General features: G+C 48.4%; 1 protein-coding gene across 1 annotated transcript in view; it reads right to left on the bottom strand.

The window, feature by feature from the left end:
* The window catches only part of LOC144103923 (uncharacterized), a 397,175-nt gene extending 386,143 nt beyond the window's left edge, over window positions 1-11,032 (bottom strand). The window contains exon 1 of the mRNA XM_077636642.1: window positions 10,754-11,032. Within this exon, the coding sequence (XP_077492768.1) occupies window positions 10,754-10,809 (56 nt within the window). The 5' untranslated portion in view covers window positions 10,810-11,032. The remainder of the gene's footprint in view (window positions 1-10,753) is intronic.
* Window positions 11,033-15,217: the final 4,185 nt, after the last annotated feature.

Here is a 15,217-nt window from a genome sequence, read left to right as displayed (position 1 = left end):
CCCATTCGGCGCGACGCGTGGCCCGTTGGAAAATTTAGGGCAAGGACGCCGGTCTCACATATGCCGGCGGGTACCCGAACCGGACCGTAAGGGAAGGAAAATGAAATGAACAATTGCTTTAAGGAAAAGTAATGACGCCTGTCTCACATTTCTCGCTGGAGGCCCGGATCGCACCGTAAAGGAAAATCAATGAATCGATCGATCAATTGATCAAGAAATCAATCAATCGATCGATCGATCAATCGATTAATAAATCAATGGATCGATTGATCGATCAATCAATCCATCAATCAATCAATAAACGCTGTCGCGTTAAAATCCATTCTCTTACGGTGCAGTTCAGGTGTCCACCGATATGCCCCATTTTTCGCTCACGGCCAAAGACGCCGACGCCGACGACACCAGCTTTTCTGCGACACGAGCTCCTTAACGCTGTGGCGTTAAAACTGTGATGCAATCGTTTCTCGTAAAGCGTTCCGGGTGGTGTCATAGGCGCCTTTGTGTGCGTGAGCGTCAGTGCAGCGAGGTGGACTAAATTTTTCCCATTCCCGCACATAAGAAGTGTGTCTGCCAATTTTTTCTGCACGTGCACAGCTCGCCACATTTGCAAAGAAGCTGCGGCGCGTCATTGCGCTTTTTTCACGGAAGGTAGCGTTCCTGGCTCAGCAGGCCGAAACGCTAGGTTGGCTCGATGCCAGCGCCGGGTGGAGACAACTTCAGCGGCGCCGCCATATTGAATCACACGGGACAGCGGCGCTAGTGCCTGTAACGGCGCCGTTCATACTCTCGGCGCGCTTCAAAGTGCTTTAACTTGAACGGTCTTTTGCAGCGAGAGCTACACTGGGCTACCGGTCGATCATTTCGCGGTGCATGGAGAGGCCAGTTTTATTTCAATATGGCGGCGTCGCTTAAGTTGTCTCCACCCGGCGCTGGCATCGAGACACCCTACGGAACCCTGGACAGTGCTGCTGCCTAGTGACGAATTTCTTGTTTCCGACTACTGCTTAAATTCCAGAGTGTGCACCTCAATTTAGTGCCTTCAAATCTAGTGGCGTCCCAAACAGGTATCTCGCATCCTAAAGTGCGTCTTTACTCAAGAGGCGGCGCTGACTTCTACGCGCTTCTGCGTTGAAAGCTCTGCAAAAATCGCTACACAGAGGCGAGGGGGAGTTCTTGCTAATACACTCGTTTCTCAGTGTTTTAATCAGATTACATATTACGCGATTACGGAATATGTAATCTGCTTAAAACACTGATCTGCTTAAAACACTGCTTAAAACACTTAAAACATTCGGTCGAAAGGCCGTCGTCTAATACCCCTGTCACACGGCGCGTGTAATGTCATTCGCAGCGAATGACATTACATTTGAATGGCGTTTTTTTGCTGCTACACGGGCACAGTCAATGGGATTCACAGCTAATGACATTCGCCCTGTGAATGAGTTTCCCGAAGTCATGCACGCGCGACCTGTGTAATCTCGACGACAGCGACTTCGTGAAAATTTACAAAACTGATTAGTGAAAACATAATATAAACAATAATAACTTTTACTATAATATAATATAAATAATAATATATAATTATAATATATATAATATAATATATAATATATAATATATTATATATATAATATATATTATAATATAATATATTATATATATAATATATATTATATAATATAATATATTTGAAATCTTTTTTTGACGTACAGCAGAATGTCTGAAGGAATTTGTACAACTATATTCTTCTTCCCAGTCACCGACGGTCCCTGTCGGCCATGTTTGTTTACAACTCGTTCTCGGTTTTGACAGTGCGGACGAAGCGTGGTTGGTGTGACTGCATTTTCGCGTGCCATCTGCCATGGAAGACAGCTGCACAGCCTCGTCAGCGCAAAATCGCAAGCCGAAGGCGCATTGGACCGATGAGAAAACGCGCGTATTTCTCAAAGTCTGGGAAGATCATATCGGCGATCTGCGCCGGGAGAAGCGCAACCTGCAGGTGTACGTCGCCATGGCCGAATGTCTTCGCGCGCAAGGTGCGCAAAAGTCAAAGAAATAAAATCGAAGACCAAAAACTTCGGAAACAGGTACCGGTAAGTGAAAACTTACGTCCTACATTACAAGCGCTCAGCTGCTGAAAGACGCGGGTTCGATCCTGGCCGCGGCGGTCGCATTTCAATGGAGGCGAAATGGCAGGGCCCTTGTGCTATGCGATGTCAGTGAGCGTTAAAGAACCCTAGGTTGTCGAAATTCCGGAGCCTTCTACCGCGGCGTTTCTCATAGCCTGAGTCGCTTTGGAACATTAACGCCATAAAATAAACTATATACATTACAAGGCGCCGTCACCGTGTGCGTGCCGTTTTCAGCGGTCGGGACAATGTATGGTACCACGCGCACACGCTTTAAAAGAGGCTCTGAAGAACAATCGGCCTGTGCCTCGCCGTTCACACGGCGCTTATTTTAAGTAATCTGTGATGCAATCTGTCCTTAGATTCCTTTTGTCCCGCCAGCACATGCGCCGCTACTTTGTAGTGATACACTTAATACAGCTGGGTATGCAAACACATCGTTAATGCATTTGTTTTTAATTTTTATTACAAGACCCGTTAATTTGACTGCTCTCTAAGTACTAGTTCATTTCACGGTGTTTTTATTTGTTGTTTATGCGTCCGACGACCACCGTTTTTTTACAATGACTCGGGCAAATTAATTTCATTTGAAACTGCTGAAGTGTCGAAATATGTGAAAAGCTGCATTTGACAAGTTCTTGTGCAAGTGGCATGAATACAATACATTGCTGGGCAAATATCACTACCAGACAGCATACCAACAACAGTTAAATGCTTTTCTAGTACCAGTGATGTTGTAGAGTCCTCTCAAGAATAGAAATTAAATTGCAGAAATCGCATACCTTTCTTGCAGGAAACAGCCGCAAGACAACTGGTCAACGCGCCATTACGTGGCGCTATTACAAGGAAATTGCCGGCTCTCTTGGTCACCTGCCCGTCAACGATAGCAGCCTGATGGATGAAAAAGTGGATGACGAAAACGTGTCTGTCGAAATGGTAAGTACACGTCTGTAGAATAATGCAGGGCTTCTGCAAACCCAGTAAGATAATTCCCAGGTATAAGACACATTGATCTCTAGTGTTCGTCTGGTGGAATGGCACATGATAAACGTGGCTTGTTTATTGATTCATCAGCCTCAGCACCCCTTGTGGTTGGGTAAAACTGTGCACATGAATTCAAATTGGGCATGGTAAGAGCATAAGAGAAATGTCAAAGCCACATAATGCTAGGGTAGGATAGAATATTCGATATAGAAATGCGCACACTATGCGCGCTGAGGTGAAGGAACGCATGCAACACGTAGCTGTGTTTCACTTCCTTAGTAACATCCAGGAGAGTCATTGCAAGCCAGCTTTTCACACACAATTTTTTCTCTTTTTCAGCTAATAGACAGCATACAGCAGGAGCCACCGTCACCAGCTGATGACGAGTCGTCGATGACTCAGGCTGCAGTCTCCGAGCCACCTACGCCCCCACCATATGATTCGAGAAGCCAACCCTCAGCCCTCCCTCACCCTCTTCACCTTTACCGGCAGCACCCAGCACAGACCACAGATTACATACAGCACCACCAAACAGCGAAGCCACCGAACACCACCACCAAACACCAGCACCAAACAGCCACCATCAAACACCACCACCAAACAGCCACCAAACAGCGAAGCCAAGCAGGCATGCCACACAAAAGAGCCTCTTACAAGACCTTGTCAATACAAATCGCGAGTTGTGCGCCGACCTCAGAAGAAGCCGGAGAGAAGAAACGGAGTTGAGGAGAATGGAGATAGAAATTCTCCGGGAATCAACAGCCACCGAGAAACAGTTGACGAATTCACTCCTCAAATATCTGGAGAAATATAGTATGGTCATATTCAATTCAATTGCATTTATTTCCCAGAAAATTCTGGCTGGCTGTCTGGACTAAAAGCTGTAGGTATACAGCTTGACGAGGCCCAGGCAGCCGTTACAAGGAACAGGGGCAGACTCAGTTCAAAATCGTTACATGCACAGAAAAAAAGGAGCAGATACAGTTGAAAATCTTTACATACACAAAATTAAAAAGCGGACACATAATCGGGTTGCAGTTTTCACAAAAACAGGACAGTCAAAAAGCACAAAATTATAATGAAAATACGGAAGTGCAAAAAACAAATTTGCAAAAACATACAAGGGAGCAGCTGTACTTGGGTGCGAAGAACTCAGGAATTATTTCTGAAGAAATAAATCATGCAATGCTTTCATAGTAGGGTTATTTATACCTTTATATCTATTTAAAATTATTAGAACGATTAGAGGAAATTATTAGGGGAATCCCCCAAGGTGGAGTAAAATTGTAATAAGGAAGTAATTACTCATTGGCATCCACCCAATGCCGTATGGCTGCACTTGGGTGGATGCCAATGAGTAATTACTCCCTTATTAGAAATAAAGTACGTTCTTGAGCTCCTCATGGGTCACTAAATTTACTGGGCCCGCTTCCAGAAATACTCTGCAAGTGCAGCCCTCCCGTTCTGGCCGTCTCCAGTACATGCATCACTGTTGTGTGACGGCTGCTGGTACAGTGCATTGAAAGTGTGCATGTCTTGTACGCACTGCTCGTCCACGTTGTCTCAAAAGGCTTCGCAGATGTTGTGCAAAGTACAGGATGCCTTAATGGCCTACTTTACATTTGACGGTTTACACTCCATTCTCTTCATAATGAATCTGAAGCGTGCCTTCACTCGCCCAAATGCATTTTCCACAATTCTCCTCGACCTGGATAGGTTTTAGTTGAAGAGAGCTTGTTTCGAACCGCATGGGGCATTAGAAAATGGCTTCAGCAAATGGGATATGAGTGGAAAGGCTTGGTCACACAGAATAATTGGTGCAATAGGTGTCCCTTCAATGACGGAGACTGGAGAATTGAAGCAGTCACTATCCACAATTCTCCTCAGCTTGGACCGCCCATACACATGGACGTCATGGCATCTGCCTGGGCTTCCCACGTTCAAATAGAGGAACCGGTACTGGTGATCGACAATCGCCAGCAGTATGATGCTGTGCCTGCATGTAAGAAGTGTTTATCAGCATGGTGCACAAACCGTCTGAAGTAAATTAAAAAGTTTTGATCAGTTTGTCAACATCATAATAATAATAATTGGTTTTTGAGGGAAAGGAAATGGCGCAGTATCTGTCTCATATATCGTTGGACACCTGAACCGCGCCGTAAGGTAAGGGATAAAGGAGGGAGTGAAAGAAGAAAGGAATAAAGAGGTGCCGTAGTGGAGGGCTCCGGAATAATTTCGACCACCTGGGGATCTTTAACGTGCACTGACATCGCACAGCACACGGGCGCCTTAGCGTTTTTCCTCCATAAAAACGCAGCCGCCGCGGTCGGGTTCGAACCAAGTTTAGAAATACTGAAGACAGGAGTGTATATACAGAAATATTTGATTTACTGCGGTTTCCTCCTAGGGAATGTTTTTTACACCTGAAAAACACTAATTATTGATGCTTTTCCGGTCGACGCTTTCTTTTGTGAGCGGAATGTCTACCTGAAGCAACTAGTATTTCAATTTGGGTTGCTAGGTTTATCGAAAATGTTTACTGGATTACTATGAAGGAGAAAAAAGGCACAAACGCTAGCTTTTATCAAGCAAAACAAACAAATTGAGGATGTGTGTTCTATTTATCATGTGCAGAAAAAAATGCTTATCTGTCAGTGAAAGAGCTGATACAGCATTCTGCATATCAGTAGACATACTGCATATGATTCTGTATAACAAATCGTCATTTTTTTAAAAGGAAACCTGAATGTCGCGGTACCTAATAAACAAGAAATTCTTGGTTAATGTCGTTTTTAGCCATTTACTGTTTATCCCTGCACTGATATTAACAAATTCAAAGGCAATATAAAAGAACGTACCAGCCCTTTTAGTTGTAACAGTCTGCTGCATCTTTCTTGGGCGATGATATGGCGAAGTGGCACCCGTCTAGCGCGCCGATGGCCGGCGGGAAACCAGTGACGGCGTAGCACTCCCGCATGGGCTGGGCCATCTGCCGTGGCATGTGCAGCCAGGTGCTCTCAAGGTTGTTGACGACTGCTTAACAGAATTATCTGAATACAGTATTCACAGTGGACCGGCCAATGCCAAAAAAGATGTGCAATTGCCCTGTCCTCAGCGCTGGAACACAGGCGGTACAATCCCACGGCAACGCGTTTCTCCACAGTAATGGGCTTGCGCATGTTCGTGACCTGGCGCTGCAAGACTGACTGCAGCGATTCCACCACGTACCTGAACGTGGCAGGGCTCATGCTGAAGGCCTGCTTAAAATGATGGTCACCCAGGTTAGGCAGAGTGTCCTCAAACCAGTTTTCATTTCTTGGAAACGCCCATCTTTCACGGATGATTCCTGATGAATTAGAAGCCCAAACAGCGACCGACGTAAAAGTATTGGCAAGCAGACGCTGTTCCAAATCCCTCGTAGTCCTCGCGGATTCATCAATAGCAAGCCTCACTCACTTCAGCCGGTTCCGACGTTTCATTTTCAGCAGCTGGAGAACAATTAATGCTCGCTTGAACTGCTCATCATTCGTCACGGTCACAATTTCGCCAACACTTCCACAGCTCTCCATATTGCCGACTGCGGGAGGCATCACAAGCGGCTTTCAGCCTGTCTTGCTTTGGATAGTTAAGCGGCTCTGTCATGGACTGTTGCTGACCTTTAGCATTCCAATATATTTTTTAATAGCCTGTCAATCTTTAGCAATATATTACTAACAATAAACAGAACATGCGTAAGGAAAAAGCATAATTTGTAACGTTTTATCATCATCCTAGTTTGCCGATGAACATCGCCATCAATTGCAAATATCGGTGAAATGACATTTCCTATGGCCGTGTAGACAGGAAACGTCAGATCGCAATGACATTCACTTTGCCTGTCATTTCCTGCAAATGACATTACACGCGCCGTGTGACAGGGGTATTAGTCGGCGCCAGGTGTGGGAAAAAAATTTGGAGGATGCTTAAGCTTCGTCTTTAAGAGTGAGACGCGACAGCGTGTTGCAGCGTTTCCAAGGGGTGCACAGAACGCCATCGCCCGTTCGGCGCGACGCGTGTCCCGTTGAACAATTTAAGGAAAGGACGCCTGTCTCACATATCTCGGTGGACACCCGAGCCGGGTCGTAATCCCGGAAAGGAAAATGAAATGAAAATTGGTTTTAAGGAAAGGAAATGACGCCTGTCACAATTCTCGCTAGACACCCATACAGCGCCGTAAGTGAAGGAAAGTCCCTTCCTTTACGGCGCGGTTCAGGTATCTACCGAGATGCACCATTTTTAGCTCACGGTCAACGCCACCGACTACACCGGCTTTTCTGCTACACGAGCTCCTAAACGCTTTCGCGTTAAAAAATTCGAGATCACTTCGGTAACCAGCATTAGAGTAATGCGAAAGCATTGGCGCCTCCTCTACACTCGTAGCCTGTAGTAACTCCTCTTTGCCTCTATTGATCGTATTTACTCGAGGATTTGTGCAATTAGTCTAATTCCCACCACGATTATTTCCAATTTTTCCAATTTGGCGCCGCGCGCTGGCTCCGCCCACACTTGCGGTCCCGAGGTACTACACTTCCGACGTTTCAAATTTGGCGCCACGTTTGCTCTGGCCACGGCCACTTTTTGCGCATTTTTAGCTCTAACTGCCTATTCATCCGATCGTCACCAATTTTTTTGCACCGCATTCTCACATCATCCTCTTTCGATTATAACCACGTTTAGACGCTCTCTTTCTAGTTACCCACATTGGCTGTGGACTCGTTTTGATGACACGAAACCGCCGACATAGCCTGCTAAAGCTTTTACTTTAAAAAAAGTGAAAAAAGTGGACTCAGTGGTATGAGAATGCTCAGAATTAAATGCCGGTTCTTTGTGGTGCGAATTAAGAAAATTTTTATTGCGTAATTTATCAATTCAGTAAAAAATGGAAAACAAATGAAACATTATTCAAAGGTGGAATGAAACGCTCAGAATGTAAGGCCTCACGATTACGCTATCGCGGCATACCCTTAAGGCGTTGCTGAAGTGTACTCTCCAGTTGTAACTCGGCAGTGTTAAGAAGCTTGTGTCGCAGAAAAGCCGGTGTCGTCGGCATCTTCGGCCGTGAGCGAAAAATGGCGCATCTCGGTGGACACCTGAACCGCACCATTTGGGAAGGGATTTTTCTTCCCTTACGGCGTGGTACGGGTGTCCATCTAGAAAATTGAGACGCGTCATTTCCTTTCCTTAAAACCAATTTTCATTTCAATTTTTTTTCTTCACGTCGCGGACCGGTTTGGGCCTCCACCGAGATCTGTGAGACAGGCGTCCTTTCCGTAAAAAAATTTATTTTCGTTTTTCTTGACTTACGGCGCGGTTCGAGTGTCCGGCAAGATATGTTTCCTGTCCTTAAATTGTCCGGGCAGGGGGCCGCACCGATGGACGATGGTGTTCCGTGTATTCATTAGCAATGCTGCAACACGCTGTCGCGTCCTGCTCTTAAAATCAAAGCTTAAGCGTCCTCCAAATTTTTTTTTCAAGCGAAAGTTTTACTGGCCTCGAGCTTTCGACTTTGCCGTGGCGGTGCTCCGAGGAGGCTCATGACGTCATAACGCGCACCTCGCCGTGGCGCAAAACCGATCTGACCAGACCGGCGGCGGCTGGCGCCATCGCCGCGAAATAGAGACGTGCTCCAGGTCTCCGCCAATACAATCAGAGTGCGCCGAAGCCGCCGAACGCGTCGGCGGTCAAGCGCAGTTGGACTATATAGGGTCTTGCTTGGGCTGACGTCACCGTGCAGCCCGCGTGAGCGTGTTACGACGGAGTGTCAACGCGCCTTAACAGACCCTGCGCTGAACCGCTAACCAACCTATTCGGTGGCGGCATCCATGGGAGCCGCTGAAATCCCGCGCACACTCACTGATGAAAAGAAAAACATGTCCCGAGACTCGGATATCGAACCATGCAGGGCTTTGGGCGTTTGAGGCGGAGACGATACAACTCCGCCTTGACGGCTCAAGCTTTAACCTTGAATAAAGGCGCATCTAGTGAATGTACTCTTCCGATGCAGAACAGAGCTAGGCTATCAGCAATTTTTTTTCCCTGTCGGTCAGTATTTTGCTACGCCACTTAACTTTCCAGAACGTAACACCAGCGGTGGCGGTGTTTCAATAGAGGTGAAAAATAAACCTCGCCTGTGTGCTGTGCGATGCGAGTGCGCTTTGAAGATCCTAGGTGGCCGAAATTAGTCTGGAGCCCTCCACTAGGACACCTCTTTCTCTCGTTCTTCCTACACTCCCACCTCTCCATTTTCCGTCACGGCGCGGTTCAAGAGTCGACAGAGAAGTGAAACATTTTCCGCTCCATTCATTTTCCGATAACCCTATAACCAACCAATCCACAAGGGAATGCTCGGGCTTGACCTATAACAAATTTTTTACAAAGAAAATTAAAAATTCGACTTTGAAAAAAAGTAATAGCCCAGTAATTATCTAACAACTCGGTGGACACCAGAACCGCGCAACAAGAGGAAGGAGGAAGGTGGGAGTGAAAGGGGAAAGGAAGAAACAGGTGCTGTAGTGGAGGTGGAGGGCTCTGGAGTAATTTCGACCACCTGGGGATCATCAACGTCCACTGGCTTCGCACAGCCCAGGGACGCCTTCGCGTCTCCATCGAAACGCGGCCGTCGTTGCCGTGTTCACACAAGGGTATTCCGGCTCAATAGCCGAGCGCTAACCACAGGGAACTCTTTAAAATGAAGAAACGCGGCCTGCAATTCAGTTATGGGGAGCGCTTGAGAATTGATGCTGCTGAGTGTCAAGCACTGACTTGCACGCGCCCACATGTTCTCTGTACACATCGCTTACTGATGTTAATTAAGCTGCACTCCCATGAAAAACCATAAAAGGCTGGACTTGTCGTTTCTCTGCCAAGTAGAAAATTGAACTTTTTTGAGGAAAGGAAATGGTGCAGCAATTGTCTCACATCTCTGTCGACACCCGAACCGCACATTAAAGGACAGGAGGAAGGTGGCAGTGAAAGAAAGGTTCCTAGTGGAGGCCTGCGCAATAATTTTGACTACGCGGGCTTCTTAAATGAGCACTGACATCGCAAAGCACATGACCACCTTTTGCGTTTAGTCTCCATCGAAACGCGGTCACCGCGGCAGGGTTCGCACCCGGGAACTCTGGTGCAGTAGCCAGCAACACTAACCACTGAGCCACCGCGGCGGGTCCAGTCAAGTAGCGAATGCATCGTGTCGACGCATAGATTTTATGAGCTGCGCTGAGGAAAAGGCAGCTAACGACACGCCTCCGCAAACAGTACTGATGCTTTCACACGAAACGCCTGCCTCCACACAGGTCTAATAAGAGGCTTTCAGGATTCAAAGCCGAGTGCTCTGCTTGTTCATCCTTGATTTATTCGGCGTCTCTAATAGCCTGAGTCGCTTTGGGACGTTAAACCCCCAGAAGCCAAACCAAACCTGATTTATTGTATGTTTCCAGGCACGTCTTCGATTTCAGAAGCCGCAATAAATGCACGATCTTGCGAATAGCATCACACAAGCGCTTGCAAGTACATTTTCAGACACGCTTTGGAACATACCGAGACTCTCTCTGATATAGTTCGCAGAGTATCCTGAATATCTAATCACGCCGCGTACTCACTTCTTCTGGCTCGTCGTCGTCTCTGGTGCGCTGCTGGTCTTGTCCGCAGAAGCCATGAGAGCGGGTCAAAGGTTTGCGGCCGCCACGTCGAGGATCCGAGTGCACAGAAGGCGGGCGAAGGCAGCTGTGTCGTCGCAGGGGCAGCTGGACCGAGGCTGTGTACCGCGTGGCACCGAATGGAACGCGTTCTCAAAGACACGAGCGAGCCGCTCAGCGAGACGTCTTCGTCACGTGGTCAGCGACGCACCCGCTGGCAGGCACGATGCCTGCGCGCCCAAAGTGTCGAGGTCCGCTAGCACGCGGGATGCATTATCATCATTCGTCGCCGCGTCCTGGGGTTCTCTCTCCCGTTCTTTCGTTAAAGGGAAAAAAAATAGGGGTTGCAAAAAACTGCTACGTGGTTATCACCTTCTTCGGAGCTGAATCGCGATCGATGACTCAGCAACGTCGGTGGCTGCCGCAGCGAAAAGGACGACGTTTCCAACTGCGCGCTTATCATCGTCTTCGTTAGCTTGCACATTGACGCCTTGAAGGTTCGCGGCGGAGCCAAGGTTTACAGTACAAATCGTATGTCTTAAATTGCTTGTCCTGACCGGTAGCGTTATCGGCAAAAAAGTAGCGTGCGAAAGATTGAAGTCAACGCTACAGCTAAGGTCGAATAAGGGTTCCTAATGGCGTCATGCAGCCGGCGTTAATAATAACAATAATTGGTTTTGGGGGAAAGGAAATGGCGCAGTATATCGTTGGACACCAGAACCGCGTCGTAAGGGAAGGGATAAAGGAGGGAGTGAAAGAAGAAAGGAAGAAAGAGGTGCCGTAGCGGAGGGCTCCGGAATAATTTCGACCACCTGGGAATCTTTAACGTGCACTGACATCGCACAGCACACGGGCGCTTTAGCGTTATGCCTCCGTAAAAACACAGCCGCCGCGGTCGGGTTCGAACCCGGGATTTCCGGATATGTAGCCGAGCGCGCTAACCACTGAGATACCGCAGCGGGCTATCCAAAGCACGTTTTCGCGCTCCGCGAAGGGAAAAGCGTGCTGCTGTGGAATTCACATCGTGCGTTCTTATCAGCATAGGCGGGTTGGTGGTCCATCGTGGATCAAGGGCCCTCGCGCGATATTTTCTGCCTCGTCCTCGCTGGAGCAGATCGGCCGCTAGGGGGCCGTGGCGAGCGGACGTATGTCACGTCGGCTTTGTCTTCCTGCAGTGATTTCTAGCGGCAAATGTTGTCGGATCGACCAGAGCTGGTTAAAATCGCCAATCGGAAGTTGAGAGGACTCTGCGAACACCAGCGTTTTTTCCGTAAGTGGATTTCTCGCTAGTTTAGAACCAAACGTCTGCCAGCCGTGTGCCGACGCGCTAACCCGAACGCCGGCCACTAGGCCTAACGAGGGCTAAGGCTTACCGAGGCCCCCGGTACCGCCGCGTCAGCAGTGCGGCAGCCAACAGGAGGTATGAATATCGCCGTGGAAGGTCGCAGCGCCGAAAAGGGCGAGCTCGACGCCCCAGATTGGATCACTGTACTCAACAAATGCAACCTCGAGGAGAAATGGGCACGGAAAACCAAGCTCGTCTCAGAAGAAATGAAATTGATAGACACCCCACCACCATCAGCGAAACGCAACGTCAAAAAGCAAGCGGAGAAATCGATCGCCTCGAACCAAGTCAAGCTTCCCGAGAATGGCTGGAGAATCATTTTCCGCCCCAAGGAAGGCATGGCAGTCAAACAGTACGATGGAACAACCCTGACCGAAGCCATACATGTAAGTGCGAAGATTGAATGGAACAAAGCGTGCCAGCTCGTCAAGAACGAGAAGCAAGGCATTTTGGTCTTCTTCACGTCCAGCACGGAGGCAAGAGACAAGCTCCTACGCCTCACACATCTGGCCATTGAAGGGAAAATGCACGAGGTGACCGTTCACCTGGCAGTACCCGACGACTTTTCGAGAGGAGTCATCCACGGAATAGGACTCACGACCTCACTGCAAAAGATCAAGCAGGGGATAGCAGAACATGAGGAGAACCCCAAGGTGCTGGAGATCAGACGACTAGGACAGAGCAACACCATCATGCTCACATTCACCACCAAGGAGGTACCGAGGAAAATCAAGTGTCTAGGTGCCATCTTGAACTGTTATTTGTACAAGAAAAAGTACGACGTATGTTATAAGTGCGGAGACCTGGGACACCGATCCGACGTATGCGAGAGCTACGAGGAGAAGTGCAGAGGCTGCGGCATCCCCTACCCAACCGAGGGACACGACTGCAACCCCACCTGCAAGCTGTGTGGCCAGCCGCACCCCACCGGTGACAGAACCTGCAAGGAGATCTTCAGAACCCCATACATCGTTAAGAAACGACAATGGGAGAAGCTTCAGCAGCAAGAGGAGGAGGAGGAGAAGAAACTACCAGATCATCGCAGCAGGCGGGACGCGAGCAAGACGCGGGCCACGAGCAAGGAGCGACGCCGGTCTACATCCTTTCCGAGGCTACCGCAGCAGGCCACCCCAACCCCGCCCAAGATGCAAGGGGCACCACCCACCAAAAGGGTAGGCTGGGAAGCGGGGAATTCCCATGACTCAGGCATAGTGAGGGAGCTCAAAGTGCAAATGAAACAACAACACGAAATGATGAAACAGCAACAGGAGCAATGGAAACTTTACCAGGAGCAAACACAGGCTCAGATGCAGGAGCTCCGTAATCACATTATCGAGTTGCAAAGGGAGAACACTGAGCTCAAAGCTCAACTCAGACAACCGGAAGCGCATCAGGAGGCCATGGAAGATAAGTCGTCCGAATCCGAGCCACAGGTACCTGCACCGCCAAAGAAAAAACGAGTTAAAAAGACCGATTCGGGCCTTACGAAGACCGAGGGCAGGGCAGACAAAATTGAGGTAGACATGCAGCAACTAAAAGAGGTAGTACAACAGGCGGCCATAGCTACCCAGCGTAACGCGGAGAGGATAGACCAAGTTTCCGTCCAGCTCAGCCAACTAGTTATTCCAATGGGAACTAGAATGGACCAACTGGCAGAACAGCAAAATCAAATCCTTCTGCGGTTGAATCATGGCCAGACTCAACACTAGGGCAAACAATATGGCAATGGAACTGTAGGGGATTTACAAAAAAAAGAAACGTTCTCCAAGCCTACCTTGCGGGACGCGATGGTCCCGACATCATCGCGCTGCAAGAATGTGGGAAAAACGCTAAACTGAGCGGATACATAACGTACCCAGGCCAGTCGCCAAACACGCAGACTGCTACCCTGGTGAAGAGAAATATCACTGTCATGCAGCATGAAGTAGGATGCACGCAGATTGACTATGTGTTAACGGAGATTATACCGCAGAGGCGGAAAGAACGCAGCCTGCTAGTCTTGAACGTCTACAGCTCTCCTAAATTTAGGAAAGGCTGCGGCTTCAGGGAGGTCTTTGCTAAAGCGCAAGCACTGGCACAAGGTCAGCAGCGTCTCGTAATAGTAGGAGATTTTAATGCGCCACACCAAGCATGGGGATACAACCACTCCCAGATAAAAGGGAGGGAAGTATGGGACGCCATGACACAGTGCAATTTAACCCTCCTTAACGATCCGCTCGCACCGACGAGGCAGGGGAACAGCGTTTCATACGACACCTCCCCCGACCTGGCCATGATAGGAGTGGACGTTGAGGCTACATGGCACAACACGTGAGAGAACCTAGGCAGTGATCACAGAATCATAGAGATCGTTATCCAAAACGGGGTCAACATCAAACGAGAAAGGAAAACCCTCAAATCCATCAATTGGCAGTCCTTCCGCGCCAACGGAGGGGGTTGCGGGGAGATCACCGACATAGCTGAATAGGCCAATGGCATCAAGCAGGCGTGCAAAGCAGCTGAGGAGGAAGTGGAATTAGATGAACAAAACTGGGTTGACAGCCACATGAGACAACTGTGGCAAAAGAAAAAAGAGGCAGAAACCGAGCTCGCCCAAAAAAGGGGCAACCGTAACCTGAGAAGGAGAATAGCTGCTCTCAACAAGGAAATTGAGAGCCATGCCCAAACACTAAATAGACAACACTGGAACGACATCTGCGATAGACTAGACTGCCAATTAAGCTCCGTCAGCACCTGGAAACTATTGCGACACCTCCTGGACCCAGGCAGCACCAAAGCTGAGACCAGGAGAAAAATGCAAAGACTAACCCACAATTTTCAGGGATCGGAGGAGGAGATGATCAACCAGATAAAAGAGAGGTACATAGAGGAAACAAATACCGAAACATTGCCCGACTACAGCGGCGAAAACAACGAGGAGCTAGACCAACCAATCTCCGTAAGAGAGGTCCAAGCGGCCTTAAACAAGCTCCGCGGAAAAACTGCGGCTGGCCCAGATGAGATTAGCAATAAGAAGCTTAGAAATCTCGATGACGACTCCTTCCAGCAACTAACAGCATTCATTCAAAAGTGTTGGGAACAGG

This window comes from Amblyomma americanum, chromosome 9 (assembly GCF_052857255.1).
Source record: "Amblyomma americanum isolate KBUSLIRL-KWMA chromosome 9, ASM5285725v1, whole genome shotgun sequence".
Taxonomy (NCBI): Eukaryota; Metazoa; Arthropoda; class Arachnida; order Ixodida; family Ixodidae; genus Amblyomma; species Amblyomma americanum.
The sequence above is the reverse complement of the archived record's forward strand: the minus strand, read 5'-3'. Positions and strand labels throughout refer to the sequence as shown.